At 39.2% G+C, this 24,616-nt stretch overlaps 1 protein-coding gene across 4 annotated transcripts in view; it reads right to left on the bottom strand.

Annotated features, from left to right (window-relative positions):
* Window positions 1–24,616, bottom strand: part of CBL (cystathionine beta-lyase) — a 247,253-nt gene that overhangs the window by 166,300 nt on the left and 56,337 nt on the right. For 2 of the 4 annotated variants that reach the window (XM_089807761.1, XM_089807760.1), the window contains exon 3: window positions 19,730–19,858. In XM_089807761.1, the coding sequence (XP_089663887.1) occupies window positions 19,730–19,858 (129 nt within the window). The remainder of the gene's footprint in view (window positions 1–19,729; window positions 19,859–24,616) is intronic. The other 2 variants (XM_089807759.1, XM_089807758.1) reach the window with 1 other exon arrangement.

Below are 24,616 nucleotides of genomic sequence, written 5' to 3'. Positions count from 1 at the left end.
CAATTACAAAATATCCACCCATGTCACTTTCTCTGCTTCCAACTCCTGGGTACACTGAGCCAAGTGTCGTTGTACTGCCTTCAACTAGATGATCAGCTCCTCCTGAGCTCTCTATGCATCCACTAAGACAGCTTTACGTCCAACACCTACTCCAAGTGCCTCAAAGCGTATCACCCCTCTCGAAAGGCTTGCTCTGTTGTTTCCTCCACCTCTGGCACACAGACACTCCATGCCTACAGCAGCTCCAGGTCTCATCAACTAGTCTTTCCCTTCCTTTGGGCATCATACGTTATGCATTTTGAACATTTTTTATTTGTTGTCTTTTTTTTTTTTAATGCTCCTCTTCTGACTGCTTCCTTATGGTTTTCTGCCAAGCGAATACATACTCTTCAGTTTGCTCCCCCCTTAGTCGCATGCCAAGATATTTGTCTCACTGGCCGTACGAAGAAGATAGAATTGCAAATACCATACTGGAAACCTGCCATACGAACCATGTGAAAACACTTAGAAAACCATACGGAGCAAACACGAGCAAGGTAATGCCGTACGGAAAAGTTGCAAGAATTGCCGTATGAACTATAGACTCACTACCGTACGGCGTACAACGAGAAAGGTGTTAATCACCGTACGGGAGTATAAACACAGTGCACAGTTATGCGTACGTGGTGACTGAAGGAGCTGTACGGACAACACCGTATGGGCACACCACAGCTCAAACACCAAACACTTATTATGTCGTACGGTGGTTTCATCGACCCATCCTCTGCTTCTATTTACTGTACGATGCCCATCATATAATATAAAATTGTCGTACAGTGATTACATCCTCTATCTCACCTTTATTTATCGTACGGTGTCTGCCAGATGATCTTTCATTGCCATACAGTGGAGGCATCGGTAGCTTACAACATGCTCATGATGTCGTACGGTCACCATATGATGTTTTAACAACTTTTTTTTTTTTACTTTTTTTTCTTTATTTTCCTAAAAAAATTCCTTTTTTTTAAAATCAATTGTTCATCAACGGGGGACTATTCCCTTCATGATAGATTTTTAACTTTGACCCATTCACCATGTCTGGTACTTCCTTCCCGTCGAGCATCCATAACTTCGTCACCCCGTTATCACCAACTTCCCGTATCTTGTATGGTCCTACCCATTTGACTCTGAACTTTCCAAGTTTGATTTCATTTCGTCCACCATACTTCAACACCAACTGTCCTGGTTGGAACTTGTTCAGTTTTAGGTGTTTATCATGCCATGCTTTGCGCCTATTCTATATCACCTCTGTGCCCCATTGTGCCTGCAATCGTCGCTTATCAAGTTTATTTAAGTTACACAATCTCTCCCTCAAGTTTTCCATATCGCCCAGTTTATTCTCCAAACTCGATACCATGAATTCCGTCGGCTACCACTCCTTGTCGTCAATAACTGTATTCTTGATTTTAGAACCTTCACTCTGTACTGCTGAAGTTTTTATTAACCTCTTTGTTTCCTATGCAAACTGTATGATGTGTTTTCCTTGCTGCCGGCACCTTTCTACTATATCTGTGGTTCGACGTAACATTTTCTTTCTGCGCGGTCCGTTTATTGTACACCGTACAGTGGAATCTTTCCTTTTTCTAGATTCATACTATATGTTCTTTCCTTCGGCTTCACTCCTAACAATCTTTCCTTCTTTCGCTTCTCTGTATTCCTTCGGACATTCATTTCCCTCTTCTTTCTCACCTTCGTCGACCCTTAACATATTACAGCTCGGAAAGAGCTTGTAATCCTCCATCTACCAATTGAAAAGGTCGTTCAACGAGTCTAGGTCGTCCTCATTCGACCCTCCTTCCAGTCTCAATACTCCCTCTTCATCAAGTTCCATTCTCTTCTTCCCCTCGTCATCATTCTTGCTTTCACCTTCTGAGTCTGACGATGCTGCCTCCTCACCTACCATTTGTGTGTGCAAATCAATTATGAATCTTTTGCCTCTGCGCTCCATTGATAGGGTATTCCTCTTCCAATCATGCTTAACCCTTGCTTGTACAAACCATCCTCGGCCCAGAATAGCGTCATATCCTCTCCTCTTCAGCGGGATGACAACGAAGTCGAGTAGGAACGGTTGTGTTCCAATAGTCACTGGTTGTGCCATAAGAATCCCGAGAGGCTTAATGTCGTGTTGGTCCACCGTTAGTAATTGGAACGTAGGTGGCCACAACATCAACTGTCCCAACTTCTTCCAGGTATATTCTAGTAAGACGTTTATCCCTGAACCTCCATCCACAATTGTGTCTAAAAGGACCATTCCTAATATACCCATTTCTACGACCGCCGAATGCCGTCCAGATGTGAGGGTTAGCAGCATTGGGTCCGCTGCACTTGCTCCGCTTTCTTTTTCGCTTCCATGTTCTCCTAGTAGTTTAGCAATTAGGGCTATGTTCATGAGTGCTATCCGTAGTTGAGGCATTGTGAGGATCAGATCATTTAACTTGACTGGTATTTCAGTTTGTAATATCTACCTCATGATGTTTTGTTCTACGCAGTTCCTTGTTGAGGTATTGGTAGTGTCCTTCAATTGTGATTTCTCTACCTGCGTTGCTTTCTCAATTTCCACTCGCACTTCTTCCAATCTCTTCTTTTCTTCTGTCAGGTCGAGATACAGTTTTGTTTGTTTACAGGTGATTGCCAAGACTTTTTCATCCATGCCGATGTTGATCAAATTCACTCCTGATTTCAGGCACTTAGCATTTTCATGATCTCCAAGATTGCACCATCTGCATAACAACTTTGGTGCATTTGTTGATGTACAGTTCCGTGCAAAGTGGCCCCACAAATTGCATGCTCGGCATTGAACCATCGGGCGGTCGTTTGCATCGTACTGAATTCGGCTGCGGCCCCCATTATTATTGTTGTATTGTTGTTTTGCCCTCTTCTATTATTTTTGTACCCACCCGAAGTGGCACCATCATTGCTTGTGTTTCTGCTCCCTCCTAACGCGAAAGCCTCCTGGGTCAGGAGCACTTGTTGATGCCCTCTTGTTTTCATATTGAAGGGGCATTCTTTTGTGGAATATCCCATAATTTGATAGATATCGCAGAACTGGTTTTTCGAACAGGATCCCTTCGTGTGACTTTCTGTCTTACATTCCGTGCACCATAGCTCGTTTCCCTTCCTCTCTTTCTACATATTCTTAAATTCCTTCATCATTTTGATCATATCCTTCTGGAGGGCTCAGACATTCTTACTGTCCTTTTCATCACCACTACTATCTCCTTCCGAAGACGAGTCATCTGAGTCGGATGAGTTGTTTTTCTTCTTTTTTTTTTCTGTTCACTCTCTAAGTCCATCGCCCGATTATATGTTTCAGTGTATGATGATGGCAACACAATCTTCATTTTCTTCCTTGACTCCGAGCGTAGTCCTTCAATGAACCATCTCTTTTTCAGCCCATCTACTAGCTTACCTTTCATTTTATTTATTGATTCTTTTAGTTTTCTGGCATATACACGGACTGTTTCATTTGTCCCTTGCTTTGTGCTACAATCTCATTGTCGTCTCGCAACAATTGAAATTCAGTGATAAACTCCTTTTTAACTATTGCCCAGGAAGTTAATTTTTGGGGATCCACGTCGACAAACCAATCAATTGCTACACCCCTTAGGGTTGCTGAAAATTATCGGACCCATTCATCTATTTCGATTACACCATTCGCCGTCCAAATTGTTTCGCATGTCTTGCAATGTCTAATTGGATCGGTCGTTCCATCACCATCAAACTTTGGCAATTTTTCCTTTGGTCCAGCCATTACTATTCGAATTTGAGGTACTACTTGTGTACCTGCGTTGCTCTGCACACCCACATTTTTCTAGACAATCATTTTATTTTCGACAACCGTGTTATTTGGTGAAGAAGGGTTTTTGTTAAGCGAAGTTGTCCGTTCCGGAAGTGTATCACGAACGAAGAGTTCACTCAACGCTCGTGCTCCCTCGGCACTTCGAGTCGTGCGAGTTAATTCCCTTCCATCTAGTTTCTCTTCCCTCGGCGTATACAAGTTAAGAAATTCCTCCCTTGCTTCTTCCACCAAATCCAACTGCTATCGAGTCTCTTCCAACAATTCCTCGGTGCTTCGATGTCCGTTGGCAATCTGCTGAAACCTCCGTCTACGTTCAGCCTGTTGTACCAAAATTAAATTCCCTTGTGTTGTGCGTATTTCATCTTTTTCTTTTAACTTATTCTTATTTTTGTTAAGCTGATTCGGCATTAGTCTTCATTCCCCTGCCTTCGTTCCAAGTCCATGGGGCAATGGTGCCAAATGTTTACCGTATGGGGTAAATAGACAAGAACATGTAACACAGTAGTACTCCTTTTATTATTCGCATATATGCCGAAGAGATTACATAGTGCTTCCAATGATGATTACAACCATCATCCAAAATCCATTTTGGCCGGTGTACATATACCATTCCGAAGGGGTGACTCAACCGTCACGCCCATTCGGAAATAATTAATTCTACTCGTCGGCTACATAATAATTACTGACTACATGCTAATCTTCCTGTCGGCTATTTTATAACTTTACCGACAACATTTTCAATGTGCATCAATTTGATCCATCGTAACTCCCAAATGTCTAAATGTATCTCACAACTGACCTGCTAATCATTCTAATCTGGCAATTTCTGCACAAATCCCAACACCCAATTCAAGGTGTACAGGAGCAAGAGAATGAAAATGGCCATGGTTAGCTTAGTAGATATGATCCCAACCTTTAGAAATCTGCCCAAAAACTTGTCTTCTGACTGCAGCAAACTGAATCAATACCTGATACTGTTGTCAATCTGCCTGATGGTCAATTCTAGATGAATTCAATCCTCCAAGGAAGTCGGCATTTCATCCAACCTTCTAATCTTCAGGGAGTTTTCATTCCCAAGAGCTTCAACCCACTGCTCAAATTCTTCCTCAAAGCTCAAGCTCAAAGCTCAACTATAAAAATTAAGGAATGGATAAACAAATGGCTACCTTGAATGTTCTTTTATTGCCTAAAACCTTAATTTGATTTTAGGGTTGCACTTCCTTATTTTAATAAAGTTTATTTATCCAAATTTTAAAAATAATAAAGTCTCCTCAAGAAGGCCAATCGAAATCAAGCTCATAATGCATTCAATAACTCATTTTTTAAAGTCGTGTTATACCCTTGAACGGCAACCTTTTTAAAATAACCTTATCTCACTAGACATGGAATCCTTTTATTATTTTATTAATTTATTATAAAGTGACATTTTTAATCACTTTATTTTAATTTATTGAATAATCAAGAAAACACTTTAATACTTGTTTTTATTCAAATCACCTCACTTGGCCATCCCAGATTGAAAACTAATGATGCACATGTCATCCCAGTGATGTCTAAATAGAGCAAGTGAACTAATAACCTTCCTATTATTTTGGGGTCTTCCCTAAAAGATAGGAATTGCAACCAAAGCCTCCAAAATGACCTTTGAAGTCTCCTAATGTGTTTCAGTCTACTTGCTGTCAATCCCTAGAAAATAGGAGATTGTCTCAAAGTGTCAAAAACCTACGTTCCCCAGGGATGTATCCCCGCCCAAAAACACCAAGTTCTGGAAACGGGGGTGTCCCCAGGATTGGGAGACGGGTATGGGATGTCCCCCAACCGTCCCCAAATTTCCAAAATCGACAAGAAACATCCTGGAAACATGGGGATGTTTGAGTAAATTTTTGGGGCTGTACGGACGTCCCCAAGACAATGGGGACGTCACAAACATCCCTCGACCGTCTTGGGGATGGACATCCACCCCCAATGTTTTGCTAGTCAAAACAAAAAAAAACATAGTTTTGTTTGTATGTATTATGTCTATCTTTACAATCACCTCTTATTAATGTATTGTCTCACAAGCACAAAAAAAAGCAGTACTATAGTTAATAACCTCAAATTCAGTTTGTTTTGCCTCAAAAAAACTATTTTCCTTCTTACACAAAAAATGCAGTGCTATAGTCAATAATAACCTCAAATTCAGTTTGTTTTGCCTCAAAAAACTATTTTCCTTCTTATAGGTAGAGGCAAAGCATTTCTTTTGAGTCTTCTTGACAATGTCAAATTCAGTTTGTTTTGCCTCAAAAAAACTATTTTCCTTCTTATAGGTAGAGGAGGCAAAGCATTTTACATCTACCATCATGTAATCAGTTCTGATCTTTTCTTGGGGTTGCTCATTTAAGATTGATTTGTTACATTTTACATGTCAGTGACATGAAACAGACCTTTTCATTGAAGTCAACCTTCAAAGTTTTGTTGATGCAACACAAAACTTGTCTTGCTTTCAAAACATGAAACTCAAACCCAATCTCTGTTGACAATACAAAGGCTCTCCATTTTCTATTTGAACTCGCAGACACATAGTAAGATTGTGACATACTGGAATACACTCATCATTTGATTAAGCTCTCAACACATAACTATACCATACTATAAAAAATGGCCTTCTGCTCTCTCCCATATTTCTCTATTCTACACAATCCTTTACTGCTGCTCAATGTATCTTCCCTTCTCTCAAGCTCTGTCTTTTTCCTTTATGCAGTCTCCCACAGTTTTTCTTCGTTTCTTCAACCCCAATTTCCCCTCTCCTATTCTACTTGACCAATACCTCTTTTGGCCAATGCCCACACCACTTGGCTGTTTTTTTCCCTTCTATGAAGGTCCCTTTGCAATTTATTCAAGCCAAAGTTATTATCATTTGGTTGCACCACCAAGTCTTCTACTCTTGGCTGATTCCCCCCTTTTCTTCCCTTTGACCACCATACTATGCAGACCTTTCCATGGTAGCAGAAGCAGAAATCTGCTTCATCTTTTTATAATTTGTTTTTTATGTTGAACTTGAACATGATGATGAAACTTTATGGCAGCCCTCCAGCATATTGTTTTTCACTGCTAAACTTATATTTGTGTTCACATATTAATATGCATATTGACAATTGAAAACTGAATTGGTTATTATTTCCTAGATGGCATTCAAATGGTGTATGTTAAGGTTCTATAATGTTTAAATGAGATGCATTGTGCTTAGTTTCATATGAATGACATGTATATTTGCAAATTTCAGTGCATAGTTTAAAATTTCAGTGCATAGTTTAAAAATGTCGTCCCAAAAACCCATCCCTATGTCCCCTATCGTCCCCATCCTGGAAACTCGGAGGAACATAGTCCAAAACAGCTTATAAAGCTCCCTACTAAGCTCTACAACCCTTGGTTGGTCCCAAAATCACTATGCTGACCTGTGGGAACCCCTTAGGCCAACCTATGTCATAGCTTGAATTGCTTAAGGAAGGGACATTACAACAGCCTTATGTAGAAGACAAAATCTGCTTCCAAGAGAGAGAAGGGTTTTTTGCATAATACCATGCATCTTCATCGTTGGAAGACAACCAAGTACAAGACGGAACCAGCCATGAGGTTATAGTCAATCCCAATGGAACAACCAAGTTAGATAAGAAATGTGCATGGATTCAGTACGATTTGTTAAGTGAGACGCTCAACATCCTTTACGAGTCAAATGATTAAAGAAATAAAACCCCAGATAAAGCATAGGCATATTGCTTGCCCCATGATTTTGCTGTTACATGCAATAATTTGGGCCTTTATTATTGATATTATATTAAAAATAACATATTATGATTTATGATTTATGCATTATTGTGATGTAAGCAACATTGAATCCAGATGTGTGGTTACAACTATCATTTATTTAACTTTGGCTAGGTAAAAAAATGGCATGATTTGATTTAGTTGTAACTTATTATTGATTTGACTAGGTTGATTTGTGATTAGCAGTTTACAACCATCAATTTTCCTTTGCTAACAATAGTCTAATATTTCGTCAAACATTTAGCAGTCTTTACTATTATTGTTGCAAATTTGATAATCTAATTTTCGAAATTACACTAGAGAATGCAATTGGGCACTTACAATTTCAGATCAATTTAATACTAAGAAGTTTGTATGAATGTCAACATTAATTCATAATTCTGCCCTACGAACTGTGCAATTATATAATTATGAAAGACAAACGATTTGTTGTAGCTTTAATTCATTACCAACAATGTTTCAAACAAATATTAGCAACAATAATATTTAAAATGCCAAGAACCTGGAAATATAGATTGATTTTGACTTTTAATTTGCAGTCCAATATGAATCTACCGCAGCCCCAATAATATATATCGCAGGCCATATAAATTGAATGGAGCTCTTGAAAATGTCAACACGACCCCTTAGAAATGTCACACAAACCCTCTTTAGGTGAACATGACCTTGCAATTGATAAACTGCTGCCCTATAGTGAAACGGCAGCCCTGTAACACTCATATTGAACTCCCAGCCAAGACGTAGAAGCATAAAATTAATCATTCAGCCTTCAATTCGTTCTCCAGAAGCCAATTTTCAACACTTGTTCAATCAACTTGTAGATACAGTAGAGAAGCAATTACATTTTGCTTTACCTTAGCAGCAAATTGCAAGATAAACTCAAAACCTAACCCTTATACTTCAGCAAGGGCACAAAAACCAGTGTTACCCCGGCACGGGGGTGCGGCGGTGCGGGGGGACGTCGGGACGAGTTTCAGGTGTGGGAAAAAAAAAAGCCTCAATTTGGGGACGGCGGGGGTGCGGCAGTGGGGGAGCGGAGGTGGGGTGGGGGGGTAGGGGAGGAGGGGGAGTGGAGGGAGGGGGTTGCATAGTATATATATAATATATATGACTGAAAATGCTAATTATGAAATGATACTTCAATATATTATATAACATTAACATACCAAATATAGTTGAATACAATGAAAAGAGAAAATTGAAATGTGATTCACAAACCATAAGCTCAAACTTGAAACTTGAAACTTCATAACCATTACTAATGACCATTTAACAAATCAACTTAGTTCAAGATGCAAGATTCAAAATTCATTCTTCAAATATGATTCTATGAATATCATATATCATAAAGATGCTCATGATGACAATGAGCTGAATAGCATGAAACAATGAAATAATAATAATGTATCATAGCCATATCAAAGTGAGTACCCATGAAACACCCTGCAAGCACTCGGGAAGTACCCAGGAAGCACCCCGCGAGCACCCAAGAAGCACCCTGCAAACACTCGACAAGCACCCAGGAAGCACCTCGCGAGCACCCAGGAAGCACCCAAGCACCCAAGCACCCTGGAAGCACCCAAGCACTGCGTCCCCCCTGGGTGCTTGACCGGTGCGACGGGGGTGCAGCAGCAGAAAAACTCCCGGCGGGGGTACTTGGGTGCGTGACGCACCCGCACCAGGTGCTTACGCACACCGGGTGCGCCGGGGTTTTGACCCGGGTGCACGCACCCGGGTTACACTGACAAAAACACAGACTCGGAATTGTCACAAAGACAACAAGCAAAGAGATAAACAAATAATCGAATGCTTTTCTCATCAAAAGTCCTCATATTTATGATCTCCAAATGGCACCAGTTTCCCAAAAGAACTCCACTTAAGAAGCTTTCTCTACACAACATTAAAATATAATAAAGTGTCATTAATATAATTTATTAATTGCTTTTGGTTCCAAAAATGACTTTTTCCACCATAACTTACTATTTTCACATGCAAGGCCACTGTTTCTTGTTCCCATGATTTAAAACTTGTCATCCCGGTTCCAACGAGCTATGATACTGAGGTGACCAACCAACAATACCAACAAAAATAGCAACCTCAACATATTTAGAAGAATAATAATAATTCACCCGTCTTGCGAAAACAACTAAAGAATCATCAGAATCGAAATCTGACAACACCAAAGTGATCCTGATGATGAAAGATGATGAATGAACCTAACAAGGTGACTTACTATAAATAGAGGCTCCCTCCAGGATTCTTGGAGCTCAAACTAGAAGCTCGAAATAAAAGCTAAGAGCATGACCCAACTCCTCTAACTCAACTAAGCTCAAATAACTCAAATACATGTGTTCGGCCAACAAAGACGCCCAATCATATATTATGTCATTCCTATTGCCATTCATCAAAAGAATCTGCAAAAGGGCAATGTCTGAGGCTCGGCTAGATCCTGTAAGTCGACTCTTCACCACATCCATGATACAAAGCCATGACCCTTTTGTGATGAACGACTTCTTCATCCTCGACCCTTGGAGGCCTTTTCTACTAAGTCCAACTCAACTCACCCACTGTGAGAGTTCATGACACCAGCCTAATCCAATACTCTTTTTCCTCATGTGTCATCTTCTTATCCTTTCAATCAATCTTCTTGCTATTCCTACCAGGAATGGCAAATACTCCCATGAAGTCTATTGCCATAAAAGAAACCCTCAAATCGTACCCCAGATACTCAAAGGTACTCATGCGTAAAATGTGTCAAAAGTGTCAATCATCACACAAAGAGGAGCCTTAATCTCAAATGCAATACAAGCATTTGAATAGCCCAGTGCACTTCATCTCTTCTTGAGATTTTGCTTCACCAAATTTGTATTAAGAGTCTTGTGTCACCAGTTTTGGCACTATTACCCATTAAGCCCTTCAAACACAATAGTCTATGGTGTGACACCCTCTTTTTGTTGAAACTACCCTATCACCTTCGGCCTTAGCTTTGTCCTTTTGTTGATGCTTGCATCCACTCTACCTACAACTTCCACACCGGAAGGCAAAACTCTTGCGTCCTTGCTCATGCCAAAACTATTGAATTGTGATGCCTGTAATTGTGCCTTCTAATCTTTCTTTCTCCCGGAATCCATCATAACTGTCTTTTGGTTGTCGTTTGGTAAAATAAGCAAAAAAAATGGTTAGGCTATACATGGTTCTACAATACCTTTGTTGTCAATGTGTCTGCCCTTCAAAGTGTCACTTCTACAAGTTTCCTCGATGAAAAGTACTACACACTGCTCAACCTTTTATTGTTGTAACCAATAGTTGTTCCATTAGCAATAGGCTAAGAAAATTTCCTTGTACTCTCCTATTTATAATGAACGATATGCACGTTGGTATCCTTCGTAACAATACTCCACCAATCGTTTTGAGCACCCACAAAATACTACCTTCCTTTGATGGAAACATCACACTAACCTTCAAATCATCCAAATCTAAAACACTACACAATTGCACCATAAAAACAACACAACTTTGACTACCGCCTTGCGTTCTCCAATGGCAGCATGAAATGAAGGAGGCTTTTGGCAATTTTCGACAACCCGCAAGGCATATGAACTTGTCTAGTGACCCCTCTAGTTTCATCTCGTACAAAGGCTTCCCATACTTAAGTAGTCTTTTAATTTCTTCTTGAGCGTACTTTGTTTGTCTTTATGCCCTTGTGTTTTGATCACCCCAACATCCATACAATGAGGTTGTTTAAGTCCTCTATTTTGGTGTTGTACGACATCTTGACTACCTCAATGGTGTTTGCTTTGCCTGACGGTGTTTTCTTTGTCGTACAGAGGTTGGGGTTGACTGTACGATGCCCTACGGCCCACCATGCAAAGGTCAATGCACAATGCCCACCGTGCAGTCCCACCGTATGGTGTGTCGTGCAATGATAGCCACTGTACAGTTGTGCCTCTCACGTTGTCCACAGTTGTATAGGTGTCCTCAATTTTTTTTCCTTTTACTTAATATTTTTTCCCTCGTTTGTTTACCTTGTGATGCCTTCCTTGGCTTGGGTCGCCCTTCTTGTTGCCTTCATCTTTTGTGGCAACTCTTCAACTTAGACCCATTCACCGCATCCGGGATCTCCCATCCATCCAGTGTCTACAATTTGATAGTATCATTTTCACCAACTTCCTGAACCTTGTATGGACCAACCAGCTTACTTTATTCTTGGTTTGATCTCATTTCTCCCGTTGTACTTCAATACCAATTGTCCTAGAGTGAATCGAACCACCCTTAAGTGTTTTTTGTGCCATGTCTTATGCCTCTGTTTTGCGACCCTTATGGCCCACTGCATCATCATCTTACACTCATCCAATATCTTTAAGGTACACAATCTCTCATGGACGCTTTCCATATCCAACAATTTGTTCTCAATGGTTTTCCTCAAATTTGGAAACATTAACTTGATTAGGATAACAGCTTCTTGCTCGTACATCAACTGGAATGGTGTTTGTTCTGTAGTCACCTTGTATGTTGTGCAGTAGGCCCAAAGACCAACGGTAGTTTCTCTTCCATATTGTCTTGCTCCACTCCACATGACTTGTATATCACCAACACCAATATCTTGTTTGTAGCTTCTACTTAGCCATTTGCTCGGGAGTCATTTGGGCTTAACAAGTAATGGAAAATCTTGAGCTTAGTAGTGAGCAACCAGATGACACGATTCACAAAGTGGCCCCTTCAATCACTTGTTAGTTCATCGGGATGTCAAACGTTGTAATAATTTGTTCATATATGAACCTCGTCATACTCAATGCCAAGTTGTCTGGCAAGGCCCATGCCTCCACTCGCTTCGTCAAATACTTTGTAGCTATCATAATATATTGACACCTCCTAGCTCTACTAGTCTTCAGTGGCCCTATAAAATCAAGTCCTTCAATGGCATGAAGTCTCGCTTCAATGATTTCACAATCCGCTAACATGTGCTAAAACCGATGACCCATTATCTAGCATCATTATATAATGTGGGCCACCATCGACCTACGAGTAGCATTTTCCTCACCATAGTATCAGGTCCTATATGTCCACCATTTGGACCCTCATGCACCTCCAAAAGCACACTTGAGACTTCCTCCTCCATGACGCACCTCCATAGTCCCTGGTGTGGCCCCATCTTGTACAACAATCCATTGATCAACTAAAATGTCCTACTCCTCAAGACCAACTTCCTTCTTTACCAGGTGGCATGTCCCTCGAGAAATGGGCGTGGATAGGTACCCGTCGATGCTTGTGTATCACGCTAGCAATATGGCAATGTGAAACAAATGTGCATCAGGAAAATCACTGTTCACCCCCTTAGGTAGTTTGCCAAACTTGATGTCGAAAAGCTGATCGACAATTGCATGGCTCTTCCTCGGTCGTACTCTAAAGGTGAATGTGAATTCCTGCACCAATAACAACCATCTTCTTACTCTACCTTGTATTATAGGTTTGTTGAACAAATACATCAAGACTTGATGATCTATATAAAAAGTGAATGCAGTCCAAACAAGTAATGCTGGAATTTTTGAACTGCATATATCATCCTAAGGGCCTCTCTCTGTCATGCTAAATTTTTTCTTTGCCTTCGACGGTAACCTACTAGTGAAACAAATCTGGTGATCCAGCCCATGCTCTCCCACCTACACCAATGTGACCCCTATGGCAAAGTTTGATGCGTCCACATGCACATGGAACTCCTTGTCCCAATCCAGATAGGCTAATATTGGTGCTCTTGCTAGTTGTATCTTTAAGTCCCGAAATGCTTCCTTTTGCGCGGTTTCCCATGTGTAGGGCTCCCCCTACGTGTCAACTTGTCTAGAGAGTATGATGTCTGGGTAAAAAAATTGATGAACCTCTGGTAATATCCTATGTGCCCTAAGGACTTCACTCCCATAATGTCTACGAGTGCTTCCATTGCCACAATCACCCATACCTTGTCTAGGTCTACTTTCAATCTTGCCTTGCAGGCGATGTGTCCCAACAGCTTTCCTTGTGGTACCATGAATCTACATATCTTTGGGTTCAGTGCCAACTGCACTCTCCTGCACCTCTCTATGCACTGCCTGAGAGCCAATAAATGGGTATGATAAGTACTAAAAATGGACCAATCATCCAAGAAGGCTTTAAAATTCCCAACAAACATTTTATCAAATATATGTAATATGATTCTTTGGAACATAATTGGCATGTTACATAGACCAAAAGTTGTCCAATTATATGCATAAACCACATCTTCTACCACAAGCGAGGTCTTCAACTTGTCCTCAGCTATAGATATTTGATTGTAGCTAGAGAATCCATCTATAAAGGAATAGATCTCATGCCCTGCCACTTCTTCTAGGATACTATCAACGAAGAGTATGGGGAAGGGGTCCTTCATCATGACTGCATTGAGGCATCGAAAGTCTACACAAACTCGAATGTGGTTCGCCTCCTCCTTCCATGATATGACAATAGGAGAGACACACTCACTCATCTGCACTTTGAAAATAATGCCAGCTTCCAACATCCATTTGATCTCATCATTCACCCTTGTAGCATAATTTGTATTCATCATGTATGGTCTCTTTTGTACTGGTACAATGCCAAGTACCAACGGAAAACAGTGCACAGACAATTCGGATGGCACTCCTTTTAGATCCTTGTATGTCCTAGCAAATACAACCTTAAATTCCATGAAAATTTTGAACATTGTTGCTTTCCTAACGGGGTTCTAGTCATCACCTATGAGGATGTTCTTTGAGTTCACCTCATCACTAAGGTTGGTGACCTTCAAGGAAAGTTCCTTGTACCAAATTGGTTGTGTTTTATCAAACTGATGTGCAAGTGCCCCATTCACCTAGGCCTCTCCTTTAGTGTATTCTCTGAATACTGGTGAAAACATGTCGTTCTCTGACCCTTCATCCACCTGAAGCATGTTGCAATGGATCCTCCATCTGCTAATGGATGAGGTCATTCGTTGAGTCAAGGTCATCCAGCAACCCTTCAACTCCATAATGCCTTCCTCGTTGGGTTCCATTCGTCGCTTCCCCTAATCTTTCCCCTCTAAACTTCCTTCATCTAATTCTGACTCTAACAAGGGTGCCCGATCCTCGCTTAGCATCTCTATCTTGAGGTCGGTGGTAAACTTCCTTCTGCCTTTCTCCATGGAGAGAGTATTTTGTTTCCAATTGTGGTTTACCTTGGTCGCCACCACCCACCCCCTCCGGAGGATTGCATCATACCCCTTTTTCTTCAATGGAATTACTACAAAGTTGAGCACGAACGGTTGAGTGCCAATCATTACTCTCTACACAATTAGCGTCCTAATTGGCTTGATGCCAAATTGGTTCGCTCCCACAAGTTGGAAGGTTGGTGGCCATAGTGTAGGCTTCCTTGGCTTCTTCCATGTTTCCTTTGTAAGGATACTGACACAAGACCCTTTGTCCACGATGGTGTTAGTCAAAATGGTGCCAAGTATACCCATTTCTACTACTGTCGAGTGTGTCCCACTATTCATTGCCAACAACATTGGATAGGTAGAGGGCTAGATGGGCTTTTCTGTAAAATCTCCCTGGTATGTCATATGGGTTACAACCAGTTCGATATTCAATAGGGTTTTGCAGAGTTCAAGTATTGGGTCCAATAAGTATTTTAGTTTGATTGATACCTCAATCTGCATAATCTATCATAAGATATTTTGTTCGGCCTCTGTCCTTGAGGTGGTCATTGTTTCCTCTCTTTCTACATCGGCCTTCGCCTCTAGCATTCTCTGCTTCTTTGGGACACTATCAAAATACATGGCCTTCTTCACCTATGCACTGGTGACTGCAAGTATCTCCTCCTTCGTGCTCATCTTTTCAATATTCAACAAGTTGACCCCAAACTTTGGACAACTTGTGTCCTCGTGGTCCCCTGGTCCACACCATCTATACGAGAATTGAAGCATTTCTTCCCTTGGGTAATTGCGGGCGAAATGTTCCCGCTAGCTATATGCATGACATTGGATCATGGATCTCCCCTTAGCATCGTATTAGATGTGGCTCTAACTATTGTTATTGTTGTTATTATTATTATTGGTGTTTCCTCCTCCATGCTTATTATCTTGGTAGCAGTGGTGTTGTTCCCCTATGGGTTGGTTCTTCTGGATGTGGAGGTCTCCTGGGTGAACATCACTTATTGACTCCATGTCTTCATATTGTATGGCCATTCCTTAGTAGAATGGCCCATAATCTGGCAAATATAACAGAATCTTTTTTCGATGCATGCCCCTTCACATGGCCGTCCTCCTTACACTACATACACCAAAGATCTCCATCCTTACCTTGGCTAGTGTTGGCCTTCATTTATTTTAACTCCCGCATTATTCTCATCTTGCCTTTTTGAAGAGCTTGCACCTTCTTCTCAGACTCTTCATTGCTGATGTATGTTGAGGAAACATCATCGTTTGATATCAACCTATGTTGCTTCTTCTTGATCATTTTGCTTTCACTCTAGATTCATTGCCCAATTGTATGCTTCAGTCTATGATGGTAGAGGCACGATTTTCATTTTCTTCTCCAATGAGGGTTTTTGTCCCTCAATGAACCAACACTTTTTGAAACCCTCGGTTGGTTTGCTATCCATTTTACCCAACAACTCCTTCAACCTCCGCCTGTATGCTCTCATGGTCTCATCTTTTGCTTGTTTGGTACTATAAATTCTTGCAACTATTTCATTATCATCCGATAGTAGTTTAAACTCTGTCTAGAATTCTTTCTTTAGTTCAACCCATGTGATCACTTTGGTTTTGTCCTCATCTTAGTACCAATCAATCGCTACCCTGCTCAGTGTGGCTGGAAATTTCTTCCTCCACTCATCCTGGTCTTTCAACCCATTGACAGACGAAATGGTCTCATGGTTCTACAATGGCATACACAATCTTGCTTCTCGTTGCCTGTGAATTTTAGTATTTTTTTCAATTTGGACATTACGGCAGATTTAGTTACTTGGGTGTAGTCTAGGTCTTCGAACTAGATGTGTTGGAGTCAGAAGCGTTGTTCTGACTATTGTGCCCCTATGTCCCTTCAACACTCATGGCGACACCAGAGTCCCTCGCACCACTATTCTCGGCCTCCTCCTCCCTTCAGACTCTACTTGTCTCTTCCCTCAAGGTAAGAATGAGGTTCCTCAACAAATTCCTAGTGTCTTCTAGTAATCTATTGTGATTGATTTCTCCATCGTCTACTTCGTCCCCTTCTATGTAATACCCTTCTTGGGCACTGAGCTCCACATCTCTAAGGCCCTTACTTGCTGTGAAGCCTAGCAGGTTCCTTCAAGTATCCTTCCTTCACCAAGTCTTTACAATTCTCTTCGACATTCTACTTGTTCTTCGAGTCTCCTGGCCCTTAAAATAGCCTCAAACTCGTCTATGAATTCTTTCTATTTTTATCCTTATTTAGCAAGTTTGGCATTAGTTGCTTCTCTTCAAAGGTTGCCTTGTGTAACAGGTTTAATGCATAAGGTAACAGTGTGGAATGTAACAAAACATAATATGTAAAAGAACACGCAATGCTTTGTATTAATTCATCACCTATGTACAATGTATTATAACAATATGATAGAACTACAACTACAACTCCAAAGCTCTCTTCTACAACCACAACTCCAATGCTCTCTTCTATTTCTCTCTTTATTCAAGAGGTTGGCTATTAATTATTGTGTTGCCTCCATCTGGTTTCATCCCATTCCTCCTCTTCCCTTCGGCTATTTCTTTGGTGCTTGTTCTCTTTGTAAGCTTGGAGGATTTGTTGTTTGTTTTCACAATCGACCTACTCACAACAGTTCTAGAGAGCAAGGAAAGTTTGGTCCATTGTCGAACTCACACGAAAGACACTCCACACAGCACTTTCTAGCACTACTTCTCATGCGAATTCTTTCCTCACACGAGTTGCAATCAATGCCTACAATAATGCTACAAAATTTGAGGCCAATGCCCATTCACCTTCAAAATGTTCTTGCTATTCATCCTCTTGCTCTTAAGTGTTGCTTGCATCATCATCTAGTGGCTGGCCCATTATTTCTTCTTTGCGATCAATATTCTGTCACTTCTCAGGTTTGTCTTGGCAATGGCGCCAAATATTTACTGCTTTGGGTAATGTGATTTCAACACATAAAATAGATAGCTACAAAGTAACACAATATAAGACAATGCACTATCAGAGAACTACCATCTTCTCATTAATATATGGAAAAGCTTACATACAAATATTCAAACTCCACACAATAATCTTATTCCTTCATACATAATGATGATGCAATTTGGTACAAGTACCTAGGAATATTAAGTGTCGAAGGGCTACGACTATGAACCGTCGCGACTATCCAACTACTCGAACTGCTTACCCCTTCAGACATATTAATTACTTGTTAATACAATTATACCGACAACACCCATATGGCCTTTTTCTAATTAGCTTTTGGAAGCATTTGAGTTTTCTCATTGGTCCACTAGTTGGCTTCTACAAATTCTCTCTTCTCATTGGTCCACCTATTATTGCACCTTATCCAAATGTTATGCATTTTAATTTTCTCATTGGTCCTTGGAAAGCAATGTAATTTTCTATTCGCCTACATGGTAATGCCTAATTGTAATAGGTTGGGCATTTAATACTAGTAGCTATGGTTATGGAAATACTAATTAGGGCTTATGTGGATTAATCTTGGCCCTTGATTTCAAATCAATCTTGGTCATTCATTGTGATTGGGCCCCTATATAAAGGCTTGCTCACATCATTTGTAAGAGAGAGTTATGTTGGAGAATTGTTGCCAAAGTACTACCAAACTACTCTCTATTCGTTATAGGTCTTCATGGTGGATGTAAATAATCATTTTGGAGTATTGCATGGTTCTTTGCATCTCTCACTTAGATTAGGATTTCATTTCATGTTAAATAGAAGTAGAAGTAGATTGGATGGAAGATATTGTTGAATAGTGATTAATGGTGAAGTTAGTGTACATACCTTTTGGTAGCTGTTGATTGTAAGTAAAGGTGTAAGGTTAATCTAGACCTAAATTGCAAATGCTTAACTTCTATTGGAGATGTTCATTTAGATTGCACTTTCATAGGGTATTTGGATGAATATTGTCAGTGCAAAAATCGATCTTGCATCCATAGAAGATGGCACCCTCCTATGCCTACTTGATTTGGCAAAGCAAGGATTGGTTAAAGGCACACCCCATCATCAGCATTGTCTTACATTTTTGCAATTAGATAGCCTTTATTTACTTTGCAAGTGACTTGGTAGGAAGTTGTTTGATTTGGAGGAGTTGAAAGTGTTGATATCCATTAAATGAATAGGGTAACTCTCTTTGTGATAACCAGCATATCACATCTGAAAACTGAGTGAAGGCCATGGTTAAGTCATAACTTTGAGGTTGTCTCATTTGATCACATAATTCAGATATATTGTTTAGCATATGAGCATACTTATTCAAGAGAGAGTTAGAGATTCAGTGTTTCCTCTCGAAATAATTAGTATTCAATTCTGTATGTTGTAGTGGAACAGAACTCACATCTCTCCTTGAACCACATAGCACACACTTATTTAACATGTCCTTTTGAGAGGTACTTATCTTGTTAACTTCTCTTTCTGAGCTTTCCTTGCAACTCTTTTCCATGATTTGAAAGATAGTGACCTCCTAATGAAGTGTACACCTTTTCAGAGCTAACACACATTAGTAGAAAACAACAGGTTTAGATGCTTTAACTAATAGCCCAAATGACCACCTCTTTTCTGTGGATGGAAACAATGTGACTAAGGAAAATGGAAATGACTGTCATGTTCTTGGTTCGTATTATATACCTTAAGGGCAGATTGCTTTGCTTTTGAGAAGATATATTTACAATAGTATATCTTGAAATAAAAATTAAATTTAGCCAGACGAAAGTACTCCAAAAAGTAATGATTTCCAGAGAATACAGTCAAACTATTAAAGATAACCATCTTAATTAAACAATTTGCCTTTATTTGCTTAAAGGTTTTTTCTTCGTAAAAGTCCACGGTTCAAACACTAATATGAATTCAGCAATTTTAAACAGAAAGTAACCTGTTTGAATGTGGCTGTCTGGTATAGAGGTGTGCTGAGAGCATCATAGGGATCAAAAGAGTTGCTAAAATTCATAAGGACCGTGGAAACACTCAGCTCTCTTTTATGCATATCTGTATCCAATACAATCTGACAGTCAAATAGAGGTTAAAACCCTCAGCCCATACATATGTAGAAAAAGACAATCAAAAGTGTCAAATGTCTCAAACCATACCAAAAAAGTAAAACATATATATTCATAATATCCAGGTCTAGTTGAGAAACATAATAATAAAACAAAGATATAACACTAAAATATGCATGTATGAAAAATGGCAACATTTCAAAAAAAACATTAGTAAGGAGATGAAAATGTGGCAAGTCAATGTTATTTTACTTCTTTTTAAAATGATCCATATGCTGAAGCAGATATTCCTCAACAGCTCGTCCACAACAGATATCTTGCAACTAGCCTTACTTGAAGACCCCAAAATGACTGATACATGTGATTTTCTACTACACAGCCAGCCCTAATTCATTTGTAGTGTTAGACATGTATAGAAAAAGATGTAAAACCCAATGAACACAAAGGAAAGAAAAAGACAATGGTTCATACACTAAATATACCCTGGAGAAATCCTCGAAAGATGAAAAACTCTACCAAGAATGAACTCCAGCTTCTCAATCCACTATAGAGTCACTTGTACCTAGTAGTAGGATGACGTGGTGCCAAAACACACTCCTTCACCTGACAACTGAGCTATAACAGCTACAACGAAGTATACAACCTCAAAACCCTACAATGTGAGCATAAAATGAAGATTATAAAGCAAGCTAACCCTTCCAAGATGTGGAATAGTCATATGTAGCTTTCCCAGGTTTCTAATGGCACCAAAAGGGTGCTTCCAAAAAACCTTCAACTTCCCTCCTTGTCCATTCTGATCAAAACCACCTCTTGTGCCCAGGAGCAACTTTGAAACCAATTTTTGTATGCAACAAGCAGTCGTGAAACTACAGCTTCCTGTTAGAACCCTTACTAAGGAAGATTGGCAGTTAAAAATCCACTGCTTGTGGAAACCGAAGGTACTGATAACTCTCAAAAACTGCCTTTTTCTCTGCCTGCGCTTCTGTGACTTTTCTGTGATACTCAGGAGTCCCAAGGTTTCATATTAACTGCATGCAAACAATATGGCATTCTAAAAGTGTCGAACCTGAACCTACTTCACAAAGATAAAGATCCAGAAATCTCAACTGATCACCTGATCCTGAATCAGTGACTCTTTTTACAGATAACTAAAAGATAATGGAGAATTTTATTTTATTTTAATTTAATGATGATAAGCATTTTAAATCAGGGACCCCTTTTGCAGATCATTAAAGGATAATGGAATATTTTATTTTATTTTAATGAGGTAAGCATTTTATTTGAAGTCATGCACACTAGCATTTTTAAACCAGCTCAAGCATATCACAAAAGGACCTAATTATTCACAAGTAAAACCAAAGTGAAGAGCTAACAAAATCATGGTCAACTTCTAAATAGTAAATATTTTTTAGCAATATCTGATAAAAGGACACTGTAGCATAGAATTTATGTACAGAGTTGTATCTATCAACTTCATCAGATTTAGCTCACTTCTATCTATCAACTTCATCAGATTTAGCTCACTTCTAAGCACCTATCAAGGTGCAACTCAGATCTTGACACTAAGTCTTTAGAAATCTTAAAGCTAGCATCTATATCTCCAAATAGAGATCTCACTACTTTTTCTACATCAAACCAGATTTCTGTGCTCTCTCTATGGGTGGTCCAGACTAGTCCATCATCTTGCAAGCATCTCCATAATTTTTCAATAAAGCAACTTGTAGACTATCATCTCAGCTAATTTGCATGATGCACAAAGGTATTATTCACATTATTCACACTAAAGGAGTTTAAAAACTTCCTTTTCTAATAGATATATCAGAATAATGTCTTGTTCGTACTTATGCCTTCCTATACATCCATCGACTCCCATCATATATTTGAAATTCAATTTTCCAATGAAAAACTATGCTAGATTATCTCATCATGCAGTTTAGAATGATTTAGTCTTCTTTGCGGGTATTCATGAAACAAATATTTTATCCCCTCGTTTAGAATAAGATGGCTCGGTATTCTTGCCATAATATGTCCACTTCTTGCCAAACATCCCAGGACAATCCCCCTTAAACCCTTATCTCGGATCACAATACTCATGGTAGGTCTGACTTATGTGATGAGAATTTACCACTGATTTCTATTACTTCTGTTCATGATCTTGTGATGATAAAAGTGCGTTTTGACATCTATTTGTCTGCATATTTTGATTCTGGGACACTCTAGTGACCACATTAGCGATTTAGAGTTCTAAACTTCATTGCCTTGTTTATGAGTTGTAATCTTCAAATTTCTGATTTACCACGCAATATCGATACAGTTGATGCCTAGATGTTTGACATCACAACCAAGTTGGATATTTTAACTTAATACAATCTTTGTTGCCTGTTCATGCCCTGCAAGCCCCAGATCCTGATCCTGTTTTAACCTGATTCAGGTTCCAATGTATCCCCCTTTTGGGGTTATAAATAATTTTTGCACAAATAACGATTCAAATAATACACTTTATTTACAAATAGCATTATAAGAATGAACTGCATAATTGCAGTTGAACTTGGAGAGAACTGTAAATAATTACACCAAGCATTATGGTCATAAATAATCCTTATTGAAAACAAAATATTTCAATTTCATATAAATCCATTTCATAGCTTGTTTTATCAGCCAATTATATTAGGAATGCAATGACAAAGCATAACAGGGTGCCGGGAGACTGTTCTCCTCAACCAAGTGCAAGGGCATGGAATGAGACTTTGTGTTGTTCGTCCCCTTGGCCTACAGTCATGGCACATCCAGCTCAGGGTTCCCGTACATGATAAGGGAGCCAGTACTGCTGCATCTCCCTAGAATTTTACATTAATTTGAGATATAATTGCTTGATGGGAATCAGATAATTAATTACTAATCTTTAAATTCTTGTTAGGACACTGGGAGACTATCTTCCTTAACCAAGACCAAGGGCACAAAATGAGTCTTCAAATCATTTGGCCCCTTGGCCCACAAGTATGGCAGGACCTTTAGTCCATCCAATATGGGGTTCCCCGACTTGATGAGGGAAGACCAATGATGCTGCATCTTCTTAACAGATTCATAAATAGATAAGTAGTAAATAAAATTGCATTGCATACCAATCACATTCCTGCGTATTATAGAGTGTTGAGTTTTTCCTGAATTATACTCAAATCTAACTTCATCATGTGATTTCACTTGATTGATGGATTGTTGCTGAATGATTGATATTTATGTGTGAATGATTGATTGGTTGAAAGAATTCCTTTGATTGTATACTTTGAGGAATTAGCAAGTGATTATTGATTAGATGATTGATGATGTACCGAATGCTAGTTTGATATATTGCTGGATAATGATTGATATGAATATTGGTTTGATAGAATGATTTGCTGATTGGCTGTTTGCTTGATTTGATAATTGATGATTGCTTTTGTGGATTCATGAGTGATGATTTATAAGTGATCCTTCAATGCTTAGAAAGAATTCTCCTTTATTGGTGAAAAGGTCACCATCTTTCATGAGAACTGAGTCACCAACCCTCATTGTTGCCTAGTGAAAATAATTAATTATTTTCAAAATTGATCTCACTTGTATGTCCTCTTGAAATGAAATCTTCTCCCCTTTATATCTTCCACAGTGAAGAAGAAGACACGCCTCTTCATCATGTCCACCATTTTTTAGAGTCACAATCTTCCACAACTACCACCCCTCTACCATCCCCTTTTGTAGATACCCTAGTTTTTTCCCTAAATCACAAATTCTGATTAAAACAGTAAGGAAAATAGAATTAGTTGCATTACATAACTGGTTGAGATCTTGCAAATATGTTAGGAAACCATTGAGACATGATTCGCGAAATAGAATTTTTTGTGTTAGAGATATTAAAACATAAACAATTGCAACTAGGGTTGAGAACATTGAATTATCCACAAGATATATGTAGTTAATTAGTGGAGTCCAACCATAGGAGAGGCAAGATAAGGACCATATTATGATGCCTTAACAAACCTCAACCCTAGGCCCAATAGCCAATTAGTATCCCTCTTGGCCTCATGTGGATCTTTTCATCCAGATGAATGGCTCTCGCCATTTGGATGAGGGCGTATCTAGTGAGGTGTTCAAAATCGATTAATTATCTACATTAGATCCAAGAGCTGATTACTATCCCTCTTGGCCTCATGTAGCTATTGCCATCCAGATGAGGGGATTTATCTAATGAGATACCCATAATCTATTCTACACTAGACTCAACATTTGAACCCCATCAAGGACATCTCTTTGCATTAACAAGAACTTAACATATATAAAGATGAGGATTAGAAGCATGATACACATCTATGACCTTAAATGTAGTAAATTCATATCTTTCAAGTTCACTCTAGTTAACCTTGTATTTTAGATCAATAAAAAATGGAGCCATACATGTAGCATACAATTGAAAACACAACCTATATAACATGAATGTTTGAAGACATGGAGCATATACAAAGTATACACATGAACACATGCAAAGACAAGGCATACATTGTAATACACATACAGTTAGATTTATTGACTAGAATGCATTCATTTATTCATCTTTAACTTGCAAGATGGCAAGATCAATGCTCCAATATAGATGCCCTAGTTTTTGCCCTAATTCACAAATTCTATTAGAACAATAAGGAAAAAAAATTGTAACATTATATATCTAGTTGAGATCTTGGAAATATGTTTAGAAACCATCGAAACATAATTCACAAAATAAATCCTTATTT

This window comes from Cupressus sempervirens, chromosome 10 (assembly GCF_028749045.1).
Source record: "Cupressus sempervirens isolate cs-2001-9-10 chromosome 10, ASM2874904v1, whole genome shotgun sequence".
Classification (NCBI taxonomy): Eukaryota; Viridiplantae; Streptophyta; class Pinopsida; order Cupressales; family Cupressaceae; genus Cupressus; species Cupressus sempervirens.
This window is presented reverse-complemented; position numbering and strand designations above follow the sequence as displayed.